The sequence below is a fragment of the Psammomys obesus genome, unplaced genomic scaffold, assembly GCF_907164565.1.
Source record: "Psammomys obesus unplaced genomic scaffold, mPsaObe1.curated_primary_1811, whole genome shotgun sequence".
Taxonomy (NCBI): domain Eukaryota; kingdom Metazoa; phylum Chordata; class Mammalia; order Rodentia; family Muridae; genus Psammomys; species Psammomys obesus.
In genome coordinates, this window is record NW_026591086.1 from 33,198,445 (window position 1) to 33,218,542 (window position 20,098).

The following is a 20,098-nucleotide window of genomic DNA, read 5'->3' on the forward strand; positions in this document are numbered from 1 at the left end:
TGAATGAGTAGTAAGTGTCAGTATTAGCAGGTACCACATTTAAAGACAATAAATCAGCATAACTAATGCATACTAAGGTAAAACACTAATATTAGTTAAAAATAGCTTAGCTTATGAGTACAGATAACAATTAAGTTCATTACCTTTGATCAACATAATGCTTTATGTATAATAATGTTATTCAAGTCTAATTTATATGTTTTGATTTAACTGCAGTTTTGATGGAATCAATCTAATCATAAATCTACAAACTCTTTTTTCTGTTTTCACTTTTCTCCAGCGGGCCTGGCTGAGCTTTGCCTGGATACCTACTGCATTACTCAGTAAGAAGTCAACAGACAGCCAAGACTACATGAACAGTTTTAGGGCATTTTCTGTTTCGATTGTCAGTAGTAAACCAACGAACAATGGATGTCTCTGGATCAAAACATATATATAGAAGGAAAATATTGCGCTTGCTTTCTTGTTTCTCTTGTACCCGAGATCAGAGTAAACGCAAACATAGATCCCATGAGGTGGGAAAACACCTCTGTAGAGAAAATAAGGCGTTGAGAGAGGAAAACAAGGCTCTGCGAAAAGACAACAAATGCCTCTGGGGGGAAAACAAAGCCCTGGGAAGAGAAAATGAGACCTTTCGGATGGACAACCAGTTCATCAGGGAAAGAAATCATATCCTAAGGCAGCAAAACCAGCTACTCCGGAAGGTGAAAAGGTTGATTTTAGAGAACCCAAAGCTGCCTGGCGAAGAACTCAGTGCCTTGAACACAGAAGGAAATACTTTCTGGCAGCAGAATCGAGCCATGGAGGCTCAGATCACAGCTCTCCGACAACAAGAGAAAGCCTTCCAGAATGAGGCTAAGGCTCTACATGAAGAAATCAAATCCCTGCGTGAAGAGACCAAGGCTCTCCAGCACCAGGAGACAGCTCTCAGATTGGAAGAAAAAGCCCTGATGAAGGATAGAGTGGGTGCCGAGCTGGAGGAGGCCCTGACAAAGGAGGGGGTTGCTCTAGAGATGGAAGAACAAGCTTTGTGGAAGGAGGAGGAGGCTCTTCGGGAGGAGAACAAGGCACTGAGAGAAGAGCACGGGGCTCTACAAGATGAAGAAACTGCCCTGCAGGAGGAGGCGAAAATCCTGCAGGAGTGGAATAATCTTCTTCAGGGGAAAATCACAACCACCCACTCAGGAAAAGATGCACAATAATGACCCAGAGAAGTGTGACCTAAGAATACAAACGCAATGTCATGACCATCGCTGTATTTCAGAACATAAAACCTAGAATTCGAAGGCGAAAGATTATTGTCAGAAGCCTCAGAAATTGAAGTGCTCAATATTTGGTCCTAAATATTGGAAACTAAATAAAGGCCTGAGAAATCAACAAGAATATATGGTTGCGTAGTTTTCTCTAAGTTATAGATGATTTTTGGCAGCATTAACCAAACATTTGATGTGTAAGTTTGTTTTACCCTTTGGATGAATTTTGGTGGACATAATGGACCATTGTGAGAAATGAATGGCAAGTATTTTCCTTATATTTTTCTTTTTTGTTGTTGTTTATTTAATGTTTTATAATGTCCATCATGTATCTGTATTCTCAGCACCTGGGAAAAACATTCCCAGGGACCAGGGGCTTAAGGTTGTTCTTGATGCTACATAGAGTTTTCAAGGTAGCCTGTGCAAAAGGAGACCTTGTCTCCAAAAACAAGGCAACAATATTTTTTCTTTTATAAATTAAATGAGTAAGAAATATATATGTGCCTAATCTGGATATTGAAGAATGTTGCTTCTGCCTCCTTTACATGCTAAATACATATCTAGTAAAGATCCTTATGCTAGTAAGTATTTTTAGATGTGTTAGTACAAACAGTATTAGTGTTCGCAGTTTCCTTACATTTTAATTTTTATTTATTGTATGCCTTTTAATTATTGAAAGGAATACTTCTTTTCACAAAATCTTATTAAATATCGGGAAAGAAAAAGAGAATGAAGCTTTCCAAAATCCAAGAGAATTGTTATACGTTGAAATGTGAATACCTAAAAAAAATTCTGTTCAAAAGAAATTAAAGGGCCATGTGTGGTGGAAGAGACCTATAATTTTGCCACTCTGGACAAAGAGGCAGGAAAAGCTTTGAGACTGAGTTAAAACCGGTTAGCATCCTTTTAGCTCATCAGCGGCCACATGTGAAATCTTGCCTTAAAATGAAAAAAGAAAAAAAAAAAAGAAATAGAGAAATATTTGAATTTTCATATTATAATATTATAATAACAGTTGATCTAACTGTGCTTAAAAAAATCATTCTTCACAGTTACATAATTCATTATGTATCACGTTTTAGAATATTAGAAAAGAAGCTTTAAAGGCTATGTATTATGGTCATTGCTTTACACTTTAAAAACTTAATTCACTGTAAATAAATAGTTTCTATTGAATATATCTGAAATAGCTTGTCTCTGGCAGTGTGCTTTTAGGAAATGGGAATGTAAAAAAAAAAGGCATAAAAATGGAACACATGCTTCCATGTCTGCAAATAATCATACATGTCTATAAAATGTATCTCATATCTTTCTCAACAGTGCTGTTCAAATAAATTTAATAAAAATAATGCCATACTTCAAAATTAAGATACCATAGTTTGTTCATTGCACATTGACTCAAACACACCACTTTAGTTCTTATGCAGTTTATCTATCTAAAATTGTATTGGTCATTTTTATGTCATATTTAGTTTCCACATTTGTGTTCTGACCTTGGAGGAAAACATGATATGGCATGGTGTATATATGTGTTTGACAGAGTTATAATCTGTTTAGAACCAATAAAAAATTCAGTAAATTCATAATTGGTTCTACTTCAATGTTGATAAATGCCTGAAAGCCAACTTTAGGAATCTAGACATGAGTGGAGTGGCTCCTCTGTAGTTTATATATTATTATATGACATTCTTTACAGATAATAGCAAAAGTACTTTACCTCAGAACATGGTAAGAGGGCAGGAGGCATGCTCCCTCTGCGTGGAAACAGTCACCAAGGGCTTCTCTCAGTCATAAATTTCTCATTATTGCATCACAGCTAAAGAGCAATAATTCCTTTGAAAGTGAAGGTACTAACTGGCAAGCCCAACTTTTTACCAGGGGACCACAAACCATACGCAGACAAGTATATATTCATTTATATATATATAAATGAAGCATATAAAGTATTAAGTTTATGAGAAATGTTTGCAATAAGGTTATTCTTTGGCATGTATTGTTATAACTCAATTGCTTTTATAGAATGTAAACATTGTAGATGGTATTTCACTCCCATTTCTAAAACGTTGAATATGTCTCATATAGAGCATATTTCAGATTTTCAGTCTCTTTTCTTGTAATGCAACTTTCCCCAGTTCCAGGCTTGGTCTTATCTAGAGTGATAAAGTAATGAAGAAAAAACAGACACAGATAAACAAACAAACAAACAAAAGATGGTATTTGGTTATTGGTCTTTGATGAAGATACATCAGCATCCTTGAAGCTTAGCATATTATACAGAGTTAAGCAGTGTGGAAGGTTGATGTACACAAGTGAACAAGATGATGATGTTATTACATAAAGATAATGGTTTATGGTTTATAGTCTATGGTTTGATCCAGAAAACAGGTTTGGGATACATTTAGCACATTCTCATTAACTTGTACGTGTATTTTAAATGTGTTGCATAAGAAAGTCAATTTCATTTTATGTCCATGCTTGGTTTTTAAATGGACATCTCCTATAAATCAAAAACAAATTCCAACCCAGCAATCTGTTGCATACAAGAAACACACCTAAGACACAAAGATAGACATTACCTGAGGGTAAAAGGTTGGAAGATGACTTTCCAAGCAAATGGACCCAAGAAACAAGCAGGAGTAGCCATTCTAATATCTGATAAAATAGACTTTCAACCAAAATTAATAAAAAGAGATGAGGAAGGACACTTCATACTCATCAAGGGAAAATTCCACCAGGAAGACATCACAATCCTGAACATCTATGCCCCAAATACAAGAGCACCCACATTTGTAAAAGAAACATTGATAAAATTTAAACCACATATAGATCCCCACACATTAATAGTGGGAGACTTCAACACCCCACTCTCGACAAAGGACAGGTCAACAAAACAGAAATTAAACAAAGAAACAATATCTCTGACAGAGGTCATGAATCAAATGGACCTCACAGACATTTACAGAACTTTACACCCAAACACAAAAGAATTTACCTTCTTCTCAGCACCTCATGGAACCTTCTCCAAAATAGACCATATAGTTGGTCACAAAGCAAGCCTCAACAGATACAAGGTTTTTTTTTTTTTATTTTTATTTTCACATCATTTAGGAGCTCAGCATCTCTAGGCTCTCATCTTCAATCTTTCTTTAATCTTTTTATCCTGAGTTATGATTTGAATTCAAAATGCCGACAACACAGTCATGCTTGTTCTCCAGTTGGTGGTATTCTGGAATCAGGGAACCTTTAGGAGTTAGTAGCTGGCAGAAGTAGTTCACTTGGACAGGTCATGGAAGGTTAAATTTGGGTCCTTATTCTTGCCTTGCACATTTTGAGTCCTGGTCTCATGCAGTGAACTTAGCTGTGAGCTCTTGCTCCAGACTTTCCAAGTCATAACTTTCTCAAACCATTTGATTCATTAAATAAAATAGATCTTTCCTCTATTAAGCTGGCTGGTATTTTATCACAGTGAAACAAATGTCATAACATACCCAGTGTTTATCTTGATGGTATTTTTCTCAGGCTGATATAGTTTTATTCTCAGGAATTACAGTATTTCTATGATATCTTTCTTCCCCCTCACTGTATTTCTGATAACTTAGTCTGTTTTCTGTAAGGATGATACAGCTTCCATGAAAGCAAAATGATATATATCCTATATGATAAGTCATCTTCATACTTCTGCTTAGGCGTTCAGACAATCTAATCTCTGTTATATGGATGGGAGTATCATTCCATAACTTTATTCTTAGACTTCTTAGATTTAGGTTATACATGGATGGTTGTTTCATCAATATGCTATTCACCTCTGTTCTTTGATTTTCCATTGTAAAAGCTCACTGATTATATACCTACTTTAAAATTTTGTGATTGTCAATCTTAGCTTGAAATTAGAAGTGTGAATTGCTCTTCCCAACCTTTAGCTTATTTCCTTCACTTAGCTAACTCTTGTGGCATCAAATTTACTTTACCACCGGCCTCATTTTATTATTGTTGCTCCTCCTTTCTCTTATTCCTCACCTCCAATTTTGGATTACCATAATGCCTGATTTTAAAAAAAAATTCTCAAGTCCTGCTCTTGCACTTTTTTATTTTTTTAAAATAAAGATTTTATTTTATGTACAAGTGCTCTATCTGCATGCACACCCACATGACAAAAGAGGACATTGGGAGCTATAGAAGGTTATGAGCCACCATGTGGTCTCTGAGATTGAACTCAGGACCTTTAGGAAGAGCATGCAATGCTATTAACCACTGAGCCATCTGGGCAGAGTGCAGGGAGTCTTATGGAAGAAGAAGTGGGAAGATAGAAGGACATGGAGGGAATAGGATCCCCACAAGGAGACAAACAAAGCAAAAATTTCTGAGTCCAGGGGGTCCTGCAGAGACTGATACACCAACAAAGAAACATAGATGGAGAGGACCTGAACTCCCTGCTCAGCTGTAGCCAATTGGCAGCTCAGTCTCCAGGTGGGTATCCTAGTGAGTGGAGCAGGGGCTCCCTCTCCCTCATTAACTCGATTGCCTGCTCTTTGATTACTTGCCTCTGCGTGCAGTCTTGCCAATCCACAGAGGAAGAAGATCCAGGCAGTCTTGATGAGACTTGATAAGCTACAGGCAGAAGACATAGGAGGCGAACTTTCCCCTCTCAGTGGACAAGGGAAAAGGGATGGGGTAAACAGGGAGGGAGGGTAGGACCGGGAAGTTGAGGGAGGGGACATCGATTGGGATATATAATGAATAAATTGTGAAAAAAAATAAAATATTGAATCTGTATTGCAAAGGGTTGAAAAATATAGAATGCTGAATCCTTGTGACATTGTATATCTCATTGAATTATCAGAGCAGAAGAAGCTAGATAAAAGTATTGAAAACTGAATAAAAGCCTGGTCCATTATTAGCACAGATACAGTGGTATGAGCAAACATATTAATGCTCAAAAGAAATATCCACTAAGATTCAGTTTACCTTAACAAATACCTTGATTACCATTTCAATCATCATTTATTAAAAAAAACACAAAAATGGCCATCCTAAAATAATAAAGTCATATTGTTTCTGAAAACAGATCTGAAAACACAGGATGTGGTAGCATGCTCTTCTTTCAACCTGTACAACATGCCTCTTCTACACAGAATGTTTAGTGATGGAATTTTACAGTCAATGGAAAACTTTAAACACGTTTTTAAGTGTGCCATCTTTATACCTTTGCCTAATTTTTTATTATGATATAGTTATCATTTTAAAGCATTTTAATTTATATGGAAATTAGATACAAAGAATAATAGCATTCAATAAGAGGCTGAAATCAATTTTTTGCTAGCAAATATATTTGATAACTGTGTTATTATATCTAATAATTTCTCCTTTTAACTTCAATTTTATATGTATTAACTAAAAGACTTTATCTAATAAGGTAGACTTATGCTAAGAAACTATACACGGTATTTTATTTCTGCCCAAATAATATCCTGTTATTAAATAAAATTACTATTCATATTTCTTGGGACATGTAAATTAAATTTTATAATTGACTTTTTAATAATGAACAGTTTTGTAGTAAAAATTGATAAAAATCAATTTCAGAAAGATTTGAGTTCATGAAATCACAACATATCCCCTGGTTAAATCACAATTTCATATAAATACATTAATGTACAAAATGCTTAATTTGTTTGCTTTCCTTTATTTTTTTACTTTATCTTATGTGTATGGGTGTTTTATCTAAATGTTTGTCTATGCAGCCTGGTGCTCATAGGAGATGGAAGAGGGTTTCATATCTCTTATGATAGAAAATATGTATGGAAGCAAAGCACTGTATGCTGAGAATGTAACCACAGTCTCAGAATGAACACCCAGCTCGCTTAATTACAGAGCCATTACTCCAACTACAGTGAAAGGGTTCTAAGTTTTTTAAGTTTTTGTGCCTTGTGGTTTATTTGCTAAGTGTGCCTTAATGTTCAATATGTTTAGGTACTATTTTAATTATAGTTCAGTGTTCTCATGAGCTATTTTTCTTTTACAAATAAGAATATAAAGATAAAACAAAAACTAACCTATTGCAATTGGACCAAACAAACAAGCAGAAAAAGAGCCCAAGAGAAAACACTGAACTGGTAGCAAAAATATATACACATAGAAATAGATAGATAGATAAATAGATGGATGGATGGATAGATAGATAGATAAATGGATGGATAGATAGATAGATAAATGGATGGATGGATAGATAGATAGATAGATAGATAGATAGATAGATAGATAGATAGATAGATAGATAGATAGATAGATAGATAGATATTTTAAGGGAAAGTCATGACACTGTGAAACAAGGTGCCGTTGAGTTCATTTTCTGTTGCCCATCTATTGCTGAAATGCAGTCTTCCTTTAAGAGTAGTTTGTTTCTCCAGTGAGACTCCTTTGAAAAAAAATTAAATTTTTATTTGCAAGTTGTTATCAGTTAGAGATTGCTGAAGAATTAGGGATGAGGGTATATGTCCATTTCTCCTTTCAGTTCTAGGAATCTGGTGGAGACCCAAGCATGCTGCCTGGGTCGTTGTGAGTTCAGATGTGCTTTGATCATGTGATTTGGAGAGCCTTATTTTCTTGGTATCTTTATCCACTCTGGTTCTTGAGTTCTTTCTTATTCCTCTTCTTAATGGTCCCCTGAACCCTGAAGAAAAAGATTCAGTGAAGACATCTGTTTAGGGCTAAATGTTTCAAAGTCTCACACTCTATAGAAGTACTTTTTTTTTTCTTTTATTGTTATTATTTACAATATTTTTTCACTTTGTATCCCAGTTGTAGTGGACTTTCTCAACTCTTCCCGGGGCCCATCCTTCCTCTGTCTTTCTCCCCAACCTGTTCTCCTAGCCCAGCTATAGGGGAAGTCCTCCTTCCCTACTGTCTGACCCTGTCCTTTTAGGACCCTTCAGGACTGCCTGGATGTTCTTCCCTTTGTGGGTGACCTCAGTGAAGAGGTCAAGGAGAGGCAACTGAGTTTATGTCACAGACTATCTTTTCTTCTCTTACTCGGGAACCCACGTGGAGACTGATTAGTCTATGGGCTACAACTGAGCAGGAGGTCCAGTTCCTTCCTATGCACGGTCTTTGGTTGATGCATCAGTCTCCGCAGTTCCACGTGGGCCCTGCTTTTTTTGGCTCTGTTGATCTTGTGTGGTTCCTGTCACCTCCTGGTCCTTATATCCCCCCTTTTTCCATAACACTCCTTGTGTTCTGTCCAAAGTTCGGCTGTAAGTTTCTGCATCTGCTTTGATCCCATGCTGGTTGGGGTATTTTAGAGGACATCAGTGGTAGGCTCCAGTCCTGTTCCCTCTCTTTTACTGCTTCCAGTGTCTATCCTTTTTTACCTTCTGAATAAGAATTAGGCATCTTCCCTAGGGGCCTCATTGTTGTTTAGCTTTCCGTCCATCTTTAAAGTCTTGGAGAGATCAGGGATACAAGGCACATACCTATACATAGTAAAGACAATATACAGCAAGCCTATAGCCAACATCAAACTAAACAAAGGAAAACTTAAGACAATTTCACTGAAATCAGGAAAATGGCAAGGCTTCCCACTCTCTCTATATCTTTTCAATGTAGTATTGGAAGTCCTAGCTAGAGTAGTAAGACAACTAAAGGAGATAATGAGGATACAAATCATAAAGAAAGAAGTCAAAGTATCACTATTTGCAGATGCTATGATAGTATACACTAGTGACCCAAAAAAATTCAACCAGAGAACTCCTTCAGCTGATAAATACCTTCTACAAAGCGGCTAAATACAAAAGTAACTAAAAAACAAAAAAAAAACAAAAAAACAAAACAAAAACAAAACAAAACAAAACAAAAAACAATAGCCCGCCTGCATACAAAAGACAAAAGGGCTGAGAAATTAGGGAAACAACATTCTTCAAAATGGCTACAAATAACATAAAATACCAAGCAAGTGAAAGACTTGCATGAAAAAAAAACTTCAAATCTCTGAAGAAAAAAATTGAAGAAGGTATCAGAAGATGGAAAGATTTCCCGTGCTCATGGATCGGTAGAATTAACATAGAAAAAAATAGCCATCTTACATAAGCACTTTTCAGTTGACTTAATTTATCTGATTCTTGGTAGTAAATCAATTGCATCATGTATAATGAACTTAATGTAATTATTTTAAATCATGGTCCTTGAAAGATGACTGTTCACTCTTTCATTTTGTCAAAAAACTTAGAAGAATCTTCTTGCCATTTTAATGTTACTTTAATTTTAAAATATATGATTAGTATTCATAGTACTTAGAAACTAACATCTTTCCCTGTTTTTGCACCCACATGTTAATCATTATTTCTAGGCAATTATGAAGTATCATTTACTGCTAGAGATTACTGGATTCTATGCACATATTACTTCATCTAGGAATTATTAGAAATCTGTATCTTTATAGAGAGAAATATCCAATTAAAATGATTTTATAGAAAAGGCGCCTTAAATATGTTGCTCCAAGAAATGTTTTTTCTTGGAAAGACAAGTTCTCTAGTATTGTTCTTATTGTGTTTTATTCAATCTGGCTATGCATAATAACTACATTTCTTATGAATATCTTTTTTTTAGATTTTTTATTAATTATACTTTATTCATTTTGTATCCCCCCATAAGCCCCTCCCTCCTCCCCTGCCGATCCCACCCTCCCTCCCCTTTCTGCATGCATGCCACTCCCCAAGTCCATTGATAGGGGAGGTTCTCCTCTTCTTTCTGATCTTAGTCTATCAGTTCTCATCAAAAGTGGCTGCATTGTCCTCTACTGTGGCCTGGTAAGGCTGCTCCCCCCTCAGGGGGAGGTGATCAACTAGCAGGCCAATCAGATTATGTCAGAGGCAGTCCTTCTTCCCATCACTATGTAAGCCACTTGGACACTGACCTGCCATTGGCTACACCTGTGCAGGGGTTCCAGGTCATCTCCACGACCGAGAACTGAACTCATGACCTTTGGAAGAGCAGACAGTGCTCTTAACCATTGAGCCAACTCTCCAGCCCCACTGAATATCTTGAGTTAATTATGATGCCAGAAAATAAACTATATCTCTAATATCATTTTTTTGGCAAAAATAAGACAAGAAAGCCAAAAATCTTACAGCATGACTATATATATATATATATATATATATATATATATATATATATATATATATTACAACATATCCATAAATTATGTTGCCAGATTAAACTCACTTATAACAAATTAGACTCTCATATTTTAGGACCTTACATTCTTATCAAAACACTAAAGAATTCCGTAAAGAAATCAGTAAAATCTGACTTATTTGCTGTTCTTTAATTCCCAGAAATTTTATTAATATCAGGTAATCTTAGAATCAACTATCATTGAAAATAATTATATCATTTACAAATGATATGTGGGAAATGATTTGCATTATAAAGAAAAATAAAAATTATGATAAAGCAAGTCATTTTATTTTAAATTGCATGTTATTAATATTCATTGACTTACCCACACCATACCTTAGCATATTATGGTTTGTTTTGCATCTTTAAAATAGAGTAATATGCGGTTTCATTTATAGAAAATGAAGGGAGGAAAGTAACTGGAAAACGACAGGCTGAAGAGGAAATTTAAAATAGATTAGAAGTTATTTTATGCTCATGATACTGTCCTTATGTTTAACAACTATAATAGGACAGGCTGCAATCCTGTGAAAATGGTTCATTAAGGTTCTCCAAGGAGAAATAATCACATTGTTAGAGAACTAAAGAAATATTACAATTGTCAGAAGTAATTGCCTTTATACTGAAGGAATCATAACAAAATATAGTAATTTCTCATTGAAAACCAAAAGTGCAACTAATTGGATGAACAACTAAAAAGAGTTGTTCTTGCTATTTGTTTTCCTAAATAAGAAACAGTGACAATTCAATTGATTTTTAATATTAATTTTTAATATTATTTCTGGAAAAATTCATGAAATAGCTAACTGAAGAATGTTAAAATGCTCCCATCTTTACTTTTTAAACAGCAAGATGTATATTTGAAACAGCCATGACTCTATGTGTATATTTCACTCCCTAAAAGTACACTGCATGTTCAGATTTATAGAAAACATGATTACTGTCATTGCATAGAGGGAATATGTGAATATAGGTGAAAACATTTACCATACAGCAAAAATAATTTTCAGCTGATTTAAAAAATTAAGCTTCAAATACAGTTAAATTATCTATATCACAAAGAAGCAAAACGAGAATTAGCTAAAGTTCTTCTCCGATCTATTTCCGTTAGCACTAGAAAATCCACTTTGAATTTTGTATTTTATGATAATGGCCATCGTTATTATCAGTCTGTATGTACCCTCTGGGTGCAGCACTACACAGAACCTACCCAGAACCCACACTATCCAGCTGGTAGGGTGATGTTTGCAGTTGGTTGCAGTTGACTCCAGAAACTGTCATCTGTGTCTGTTATTAACCTTCTCTGTTATCCTCACACCGTTTTGGGGCTAGCTTCCTGTAGATGAAGAAAAACAGAACATTCATTTTCCAGTAGTCAATTCAGACACATCCAACAACCCATGCAGAACAGGAAAAATCAACTGGAGTCTTAAGATATCAAAACGTAGCCCTGTAAACCAAAACATGTGATTGTTTATTTAAATCACCAATGACCAACTTGGCTGTACAAGGTGAGTGATGTAATATAATAATAAGCCTCTTACAAACCAAACAAATTATTTTTTCTCTTTTATGATCATATGCATTATATTTGAGTGTTCTAAAGCATTTTTACACTTAAGACATTATATAAGTTAACACATAACATGTGTTCTACTGAGTTCATTTCTAGCAATGAAAATCACCTTAAATATAAATATTTAAATTAGATGATTACATTTTGTTAAATCATTAGGAAAATATCAACTATCAAAGACCTTGAGTGATAGTGCTAGTCACAAGTATTTTATAAAATACATATAAATGTAAATATGTTCATATTTATATTAACTTTACATCCTGGTTGTATCCCCATCTCTCCTCACTTCCAAGTCCACTCTTCTTACCTCCCCTCTCCCCCTACCCTATCCTCAGAAAAGGGAAACACACTTCCCATCCACCCAGCTCATCATGTCACATTAGGGATGAGCCTGTCCTCTTCCTCTGTGGCCTGGCACGGCAGTCCAGCCAGGGGAAAGTAATCAAAATGCAGTCAAAATGTCATGTCAGATACAGTTCCCATTTCACTTACTTGAGGACCAACATGAGGCTTGAGCTGTCCATTGACTATAATTTGTAGGGGGCATAGGTCTAATCCATCCGTGGTCCTTAGTTGATGCTTCAGCTTCAGCAAGCCCCTTCCAGCACTGATTATTTGGCTCTGTTGGTCTTCTTGTGGATCTCCTGTTACCTCCAGGTCCTTTTCTCTTTCCTCCTACTTTTCCACAAGACTCCCTAAGCATCACCCCATGATCAGCTTGAGTCCCAGAATCCATTTTGAGGCATGGCTGGGTAGAGCCTCTCATAGACAATTTTGATAGGCTCCTGTCTGCAAGCTTGGCAGAGCATCCTTTATAGTGTCATGGGTTGGCACTGTCCCATAGGGTGGGTCTTTGGCTGGGCCAGACATTGGTTGGACATTTCTTCAATCTCTGCTTTATCTGCTCTATCTTTAGGTACATCTTGTAGTCAGGGTGAATTTGGTTCAAGGTTTTTGTGGGCAGGTTGGTGTTCCTCTCGCTCTTCTAGAAGATTTGTCTTGTTAGAGGGTGTCCACTTCAGTCTGTTACTAAGGTTCTCTGCTTGAATCCCCCTCATAGCCTCCCAGAAACCTATCCTGACTTAGATCTCCAGCTTGTCACAGAGATGCCCCCACCCTCAGTTTCTCTTTTCTCTATAGGGCTTCTGTCCTCTTGCCCCTGGTCTTCCCAGGTCTGATCTCAACCCTCATATTTTTCTGCATCCTTTCTTCTACCTTGTTTCCTGTCTTCAGCCACTACCAATGTCTATTCTCTCTCCCCTTCTGAGTGGGATTGTGCATCCTCCATTTGATCCTCCTTATTACATATCTTCTTTGGGTCAGTGCCTTGTAGATTGTTTATCCTGCACTAAATGGTTAAAATCCACTTATAACTGAGTTTATTTCATAAGTGTCTTTCTGGGTCTGAGTTACCTCACTCAGGATGATCTTTACTTGTACCATCAATTTGCTTGTAAATTGCATGATCTCTTTGTTTTTAATAGGTAAGATGTATTCCATTGTGTAAATGTGCCAGTTTCTTCATCCATTTTTTAGATGAGGGACATCTAGTTTTTCCTGGCTATTATGAACAAAGCTGCTATGGACATCTTTGAGCAAGTGTCCTCCTTGAATGGTGGAACATCTTTTGTGTACAGACCAGGAGCAGTATAGCTGGGTCTTGAGTAAGAGATATTCCTAAAGACTCTAACTAGCAGTGTTTTCAAAGCAAAGACTCATGACCAAACCTTTGGCAGAGTACGGGGAATCATAAGAAAGAAGGGGAGTTAGTCTGATGAGGAAAGGATAGGAGTTCCATAAGGGCCAAATATATCTGGGCATAGGGTCTTTTCTGAGACTGACATGCAACCAAGGACCATGTATGAATATAACCTAGAACCTCTGCTCAGATGTAGCCTGTGGTAGCTCAGTAACCAATTGGTTTCCCATAGTGAGGGGAACAAGGACTATTTCTAACAGGAACTCAATGACTGGCTCTTTGGCCTCCCCACCCCCCAAGGGAGGAGCAGTCCTGTTAGGCCACAGAGGAGAGCTTTGCAGCCAGTCCTGAAGACACCTGATAAAACAGGATCTGATGAATGGGGAGGAGGTCCCCCCTATCAGTGGACTTGGCAAGGGGCACGGTGGAGATGAGGGAGGGAGGGAGGGAGGGACTGGGAGGGAATGAGGGATCAGGACATGGCTGGGATACAGAGTTAATAAAATGTAACTGATAAGAAAAAAATAAAATTAAAAAAAAGAACATCAAGCAAAAAAAAAAAAAAATAAAAGAGAGAGATATTCCTATCCCAATTTTCTGATAAAGCATCAGATTCATTTCCAACATGGTTATACAATTTTGTACTCCCAACAGGAATGGAAGAGTTTTCCCCTTTCTCCACATCCTTACCAGCATGTGCTGTCACTTGGGACTTTGATCATAGGCATTCTGAACAGTGTAAGCTGGAATCTCAGAGTCCTTTTGGTTTGCATTTCCCTGCTAAGTACATTGAACATTTCTTTAAATGCTTCTCTGTCATTTGGGATTCCTCTGTTGAGAACTCACTGTTTAGTTCAGTGCCCCATTTTTTAAAATATATTTTAAAAATTTATTTATTTATTTATTTTTAGAATTATTTATGTTTTAATAAATTAGAGTTTATTCCTTTTGTATTCCCACTGCAGGCCCCTCCTTCAACCCCTCCCAATCCCACCCTCCCTCTCTCATCTCCTCCCATGCCCCTCCTTAAGTCTACTGATAGGGGAGGTCCCTCTCCTCTTCCATCTGACCCTAGCCTATCAGGTCTAGGGTCAGACTGCATTGTTTTCTTCTGTGGCCTGGTAAGTCTGCTCCACCATTAGGGAGAGGTCATCAAAAAGCCAGCTACTGAATTCCTGTCAGAAACAGTCCTTGTTCCCATTACTAGGTCCCCACTTGGATACTGAGCTGCTATGGTCTACATCTGAGCAGGGGTTTTAGGTTATATACATGAATTGTCCTTGGTTGGAGTATCAATCTCAGAAAAGACCTCTGTGCCCAGATATTTTGGTTCTGTTGCTCTCCTTGTGGAGCTCCTGTCCCCTCCAGGCCTTCCTATCTCCCCTTTCTTTCATAAGATTCCCTGCACTATGCCCAAAGATTGGCCATGAGTCTCAGCATCCCCCTCTATACCTTGCTGGTAAAAGTCCTTCAAGGCCCTCTATGGTAGTCCTTCAATGGCCTTCTTTCCTGCTGCCTGTCATTTCCCTCTTCTGATGTTCATGCCCTCTGCCTTTCTGCAGGAGGATTGCTCATCTTACCCAGGGTCCTCCTTATTGCTAAGCTTCTTTAGGTATACAGATTTTTGTATGTTTATCTTATATTACATGTCTAATATCCACTTATAAGTGAGTATATAACATGTGTGTCTTACTGTTTCTGGGATAACTCACTCAGGATGACTTTTTCTAATTCCCACCATTTGCCTACAAATTTCATGATTTCCTTGTTTTTAATTGCTGAGTAGTATTCCATTGTGTAAATGTACCTCAATTTCTGTATCCATTCCTCAGCAGAGGAATATTTGGGTTGTTTCCAGATTCTGGCTATAACAAATAAAGCTGCTACAAACATGGTTGAGCAAATGACCTAGTTGTATACTTGAGTATGTTTTGGATATATACCTAGGAGTGCTATAGCTGGATCTTGAGGAAGCACTATTCCTAATTGTTGGAGAAAGCACCAGATTGATTTCCAAAGTGGTTGTACAAGTTTACTTTTTATTTTATTTTTCTTTTTAGTTACATTTTGTTAACTCTGTGTCCCAGCTGTATCCCGCTCCCTCATTCCCTCCCCAACCCCACACTCCCTCCCTGGTCTCCTCCCTGCCCCTTTCCAAGTCCCCTGATAGGGGAGGACCTCCTCCCCTTTCATCTGACCCTGTTTTATCAGGTATCTTCAGGGCTGGCTGCAAAGTCCTCCTCTGTGGCCTAACAGACTGCTCCTCCCCTGGGGTGGGGGTCAAACAGCCTGCCCTTGAGATCCTATTAGAAATAGTCCGTGTTCCCCTTACTTTGGAAAACTACTTGGTTACTGAGCTACCACAGGCCACATCCGAGCAGAAGTTCTAGGTTATATCCATAGATGGTCCTTGGTTGAGTGTCAGTCTCAGAAAAGACCCTGTGCCCAGATATATTTGGTCCTTGTGGAGCTCCTATCCTTTCCATATCATACTAACTTCCCTTCTTTCATATGATTCCCTGCACTCTGCCGAGGGTTTGGTTATGAGTCTTAGTGTCTGCTTTGAAACACTGCTAGGTAGAGTCTTTCAGATGCCTTTTGTGATAGACTCCTGTCATAAGTTCACACCAGAAATGGAGGAGGGTTCTCCTTTCTCCACAACCTCTCTATCATCCTCTTTCACTTGGGTTTTTTATTGTAGCCATATGATGGGTATAAGGTGAAATCTCAAGGTCATTTGTATTTGCATTTCCCTGATGACTAGGGATGTTGAACATTTCTTTAAATGTTTTTCTGCCATTCAATATTCCTTTATTGAGAATTCTCTGTTTAGCTCTGTAGCCCATTTTTAAATTGGGTTACTTGACTTTTTTTGCTGTTTAACATCTGGAGTTCTTTACATATTCTGGATATTAGCCCTTTGTCAGATATAGGGTTGGTGAAGACCCTTTCCCAGTCTGTTTGCTCTGACCACAGTGTCCTTGTGTTTTAGGAGCTTTTCATTTTCTCGAGGTTCCATTTATTGATTGTTGATCTTAGAGCCCGAATATACCCCATTATTAAATTGGGTTATTTTGTTTATTTGTGTTTGATTTCTTGAGTTAATTATATATTTTGGATATTAGCCCAAAATATAGGATAGATGATTGGTGAAGATCTTTTCCCATCCTGTAGACTGGTGTTTTGTTCTATTGACAGTGTCCTTGTCCTTATAGAAGCTTTTCAGTTTCAGGAAGTGCCATTTATTAATTTTTATTAATTGTTGATCTTAGCGCCTAAGCTGTTTATGTTCTGTTCAGGAAGTTTTCTCCTAAGCCAGTGATTTCAAGGCTCTTTCCCACTTTCTCCTCTAATAGATTCAGTGTATCTGGTTTTATATTGAGGTCTTTGAACTACTTGGACTTGAGTTTTTGGCAGGGTGATAAATATGGATATATTTGAATTTTTCTACATGTAGACATCAGTTTGCACCATTTGTTGAAGATGTTGACTTTTTTTTTCACTTTGTCTACTTTCTCAAAAATCATGTGTACATAGGTGGGTCAGTTTATTTATGGGTTTTTTATTCCATTGATAAACCAGTATATTTCTAAGCCAGTAACATGCAGTTTTTATTATTTTTGCTCTGTAGTATGCTTGAAGTCAAGGATGGAGATACTGCCAAGAACTTCTATTATTGTATAGGATTATTTCAGCTATTCCATGTTTGTTTTATTATCAATTTGGGAATTTTTCTTTCAAGGTCTATAAAGAACTATGTTAGTATTTTGATGGGTATTGCATTAAATCTGTAGATTGCTTTTGGTAAGATGACCATTTTTACTAGGTTAATCCTACTGCTCTACGACCATGGGGCATCTTTCCATCTTCTCATTTCTTCTTCAATTTCTTTGTTTAGAGACTTGAAGTTCTTGTCACATGGGTCTTTCACTTTCTTGGTTAGAATTATACCAAGACACTTCATATTAGTTGTGGCTAGTATGGAGAGTGTAGTTTCCTTAATTTTTCAGCCCGTCTGTAGTTTGTATACAAGAGGGCTACTGATTTTTTTTTTTTTAATTAATCGCAAGTATTTTCAGTACAAAGCCATGGCCAGGAAGATGTTTCATCCAGTAAACATGCTTTCTGCCATGCCTGACAATCTGAGTTTGATCCCCAGAATGCACGTGGTGGATGAAGAAGTTACACTACTTCGAGTAGTGTGATTTTCCACGTACGTGCTATGCTTTTGCATGACATTCCCGTGAATAAATGGTAATGAACAAGATTATGCAAGAGGAAAGAAAAACAAATCAAGATTATGTTGTTCTTTTGTATTCATCTAGAGGAAATTCTGACAAACATGATCTGAAAGAAGATTTTTCATTTATTTCACAAAAGCCAAAAGACAACCTAAATCAGAAAATTGTTTTTTGTTTGTTTGTTTTTATCTGGACTATATAAATTTCATTTTCCAGTGGAGATGACAATTATTTACTGGATCACTTGACACCTTGACCAAATGATGCACAGAAACATCTAGTTTAGTTGCAGGTTCTGCTGTTCCCCAAGAACATACACAGGATGCTGATGATGTCCTTAAAAATCAAGTTAAACACCACAGTTTTCAGATTGGAAAGTTAATGACAATATACATTCATCTATCTTTATCTCTCTATCTATAATTCTGTTTCTCAATGTTTATGTGTTACAGCATTGAAAATGGAGTCAGAGCTGGTTTATACCCACAGAGCTTGGTGCCACTGAACTATACTTTCAGACCTTCTGTGGTTTCAACTTCCCTTCACTGTTAAAATTCCTATTTTGTTTACCAGAGACAAATTAAAATGCAGCTTTTTTCGTTGTAAAATATAAAATTCAGAATAAGATACAGAAGAGAATATTAACAATCCTACATAAAAATGTAGTAATTTGTGTTTTTATACATTGGACATAATGTGTGAACACTCTCTTTTTTTTTTTTTTTCTTTTTGATTGTTATCATTAATTACAATTTATTCAATTTGTATCCTGGCTGTGGCCTCCCTCCCTCGGCCCCTCCAAATCCCACCCTCCCTTCCTCAACTTCTCTCATGTCCCACCCTTAGTACACTGATAGGGGAGGTCCTCCCCCTTCCATCTGACCCTAGCCTATCAGGTCTCATCAGGACTGGCTGCATTGTCTCCTTCTGTGGCCTGGCAAGGCTGCAATCCACCCTGCCCCGCCCCCAGGGGGAGGTGATCAAAGAGCCTGACAATGAGTTCATGCCAGAGAAAACTCCTGCTCCCCTTACTAGGGACCCCACTTGGGTACTGACTCAATGGGTTACATCTTAGCCGGGGTCTCTTAATGAAGTAGTAGCTGAATGTGTGAGATACAGTGAAGATAGCCTATCTGTAAACACGTAACAATCAATACCTAAAAACATTTCTAAGGTTGAACATTTCCTTGAACTCTTGGTCTTTCTGCCTACACCTCCTTCTGGGATTGCTCAGGTTGCACATCTTGTCTGATTTATGTAGTGTGGAGGACTGACCCAAGACCCTATCAATGATAAGCCAGCACATACGTCCCCACTCCCATTTAACTTTAATTACAGTTTAAAATGTTTATTCTTCAAGGACAGTCACATTGTGAGGCACTGAGAGTCAGGACTGCAACATAAGCATTTTGTGGAAACTAATGTAGCTTATTACACTGTAATAAGTATATGAGATGATGATTAATGAAGTAAAATATATCAATTTAAATACGTAGAATATCTATACTCTGAATTTAGAGTTCTATGTTTATAACATACAGAAAAACTCTTGAATGAAATTTTCAGTATTCTCAAATAGGATAATCAAAGATTCATGGAGAAAATTCTAATTTAACGAACCTGATGGATTAATATTCTCCTGATACAACCTCCCACAGAGACAATGATCATTATGGAAGTGGGTTGAAGAAGGGATATAAAGAGAAATCAAGCATTCAGCAATGTTCCATTCTTGATCAGCAATGGGTACCTGACTTTGGTGTCTCCGCAGAGATGACATCTAGCACTATTATAAATGACTAGACCACCATTGCCTTGCCTGCTCAATTTAACTATCTCACCTAATCTCATTCTGTAGGAAGGTTGCATATTGGTTTTCTTTTCCATCTGGTTCTGTGGGCTTAACATTAGAACCTTTCATTGCATCTACACATGGCTGATATTATTACTACAGATACAGAAATTCCAAAGCAGGAAGCTGTTGTACTGTTCTGGAGAATGGAAACTCACTTCCCATCACCATTACCCCTAGTTCCTCAGCTGTCTGTAGTACTACTATCGTGGAATATGCCAATGTGGCAGCAGGAGATTCAAGCTTCCAGTCTGTTCAAGAACTTCTGCACATTTCTGGGATGTAGATAGCAGTGTGAAG

At 37.2% G+C, this 20,098-nt stretch overlaps 1 protein-coding gene across 1 annotated transcript; it reads left to right on the forward strand.

Annotated features, from left to right (window-relative positions):
• The first annotated feature begins 407 nt into the window (after window positions 1–407).
• On the forward strand, window positions 408–1,202 carry LOC129678720 (coiled-coil domain-containing protein 70-like). Its single transcript, XM_055609600.1, has one exon. It carries the CDS (start codon window positions 408–410, stop codon window positions 1,200–1,202), a length of 795 nt encoding a protein of 264 aa, XP_055465575.1.
• The last annotated feature ends 18,896 nt before the right edge of the window (window positions 1,203–20,098 follow it).

Excerpts from the sequence above, each read along its gene's own strand:
- LOC129678720 (XM_055609600.1), top strand. The coding sequence starts at position 408 with ATGGATGTCTCTGGATCAAAACATATATATAGAAGGAAAATATTGCGC.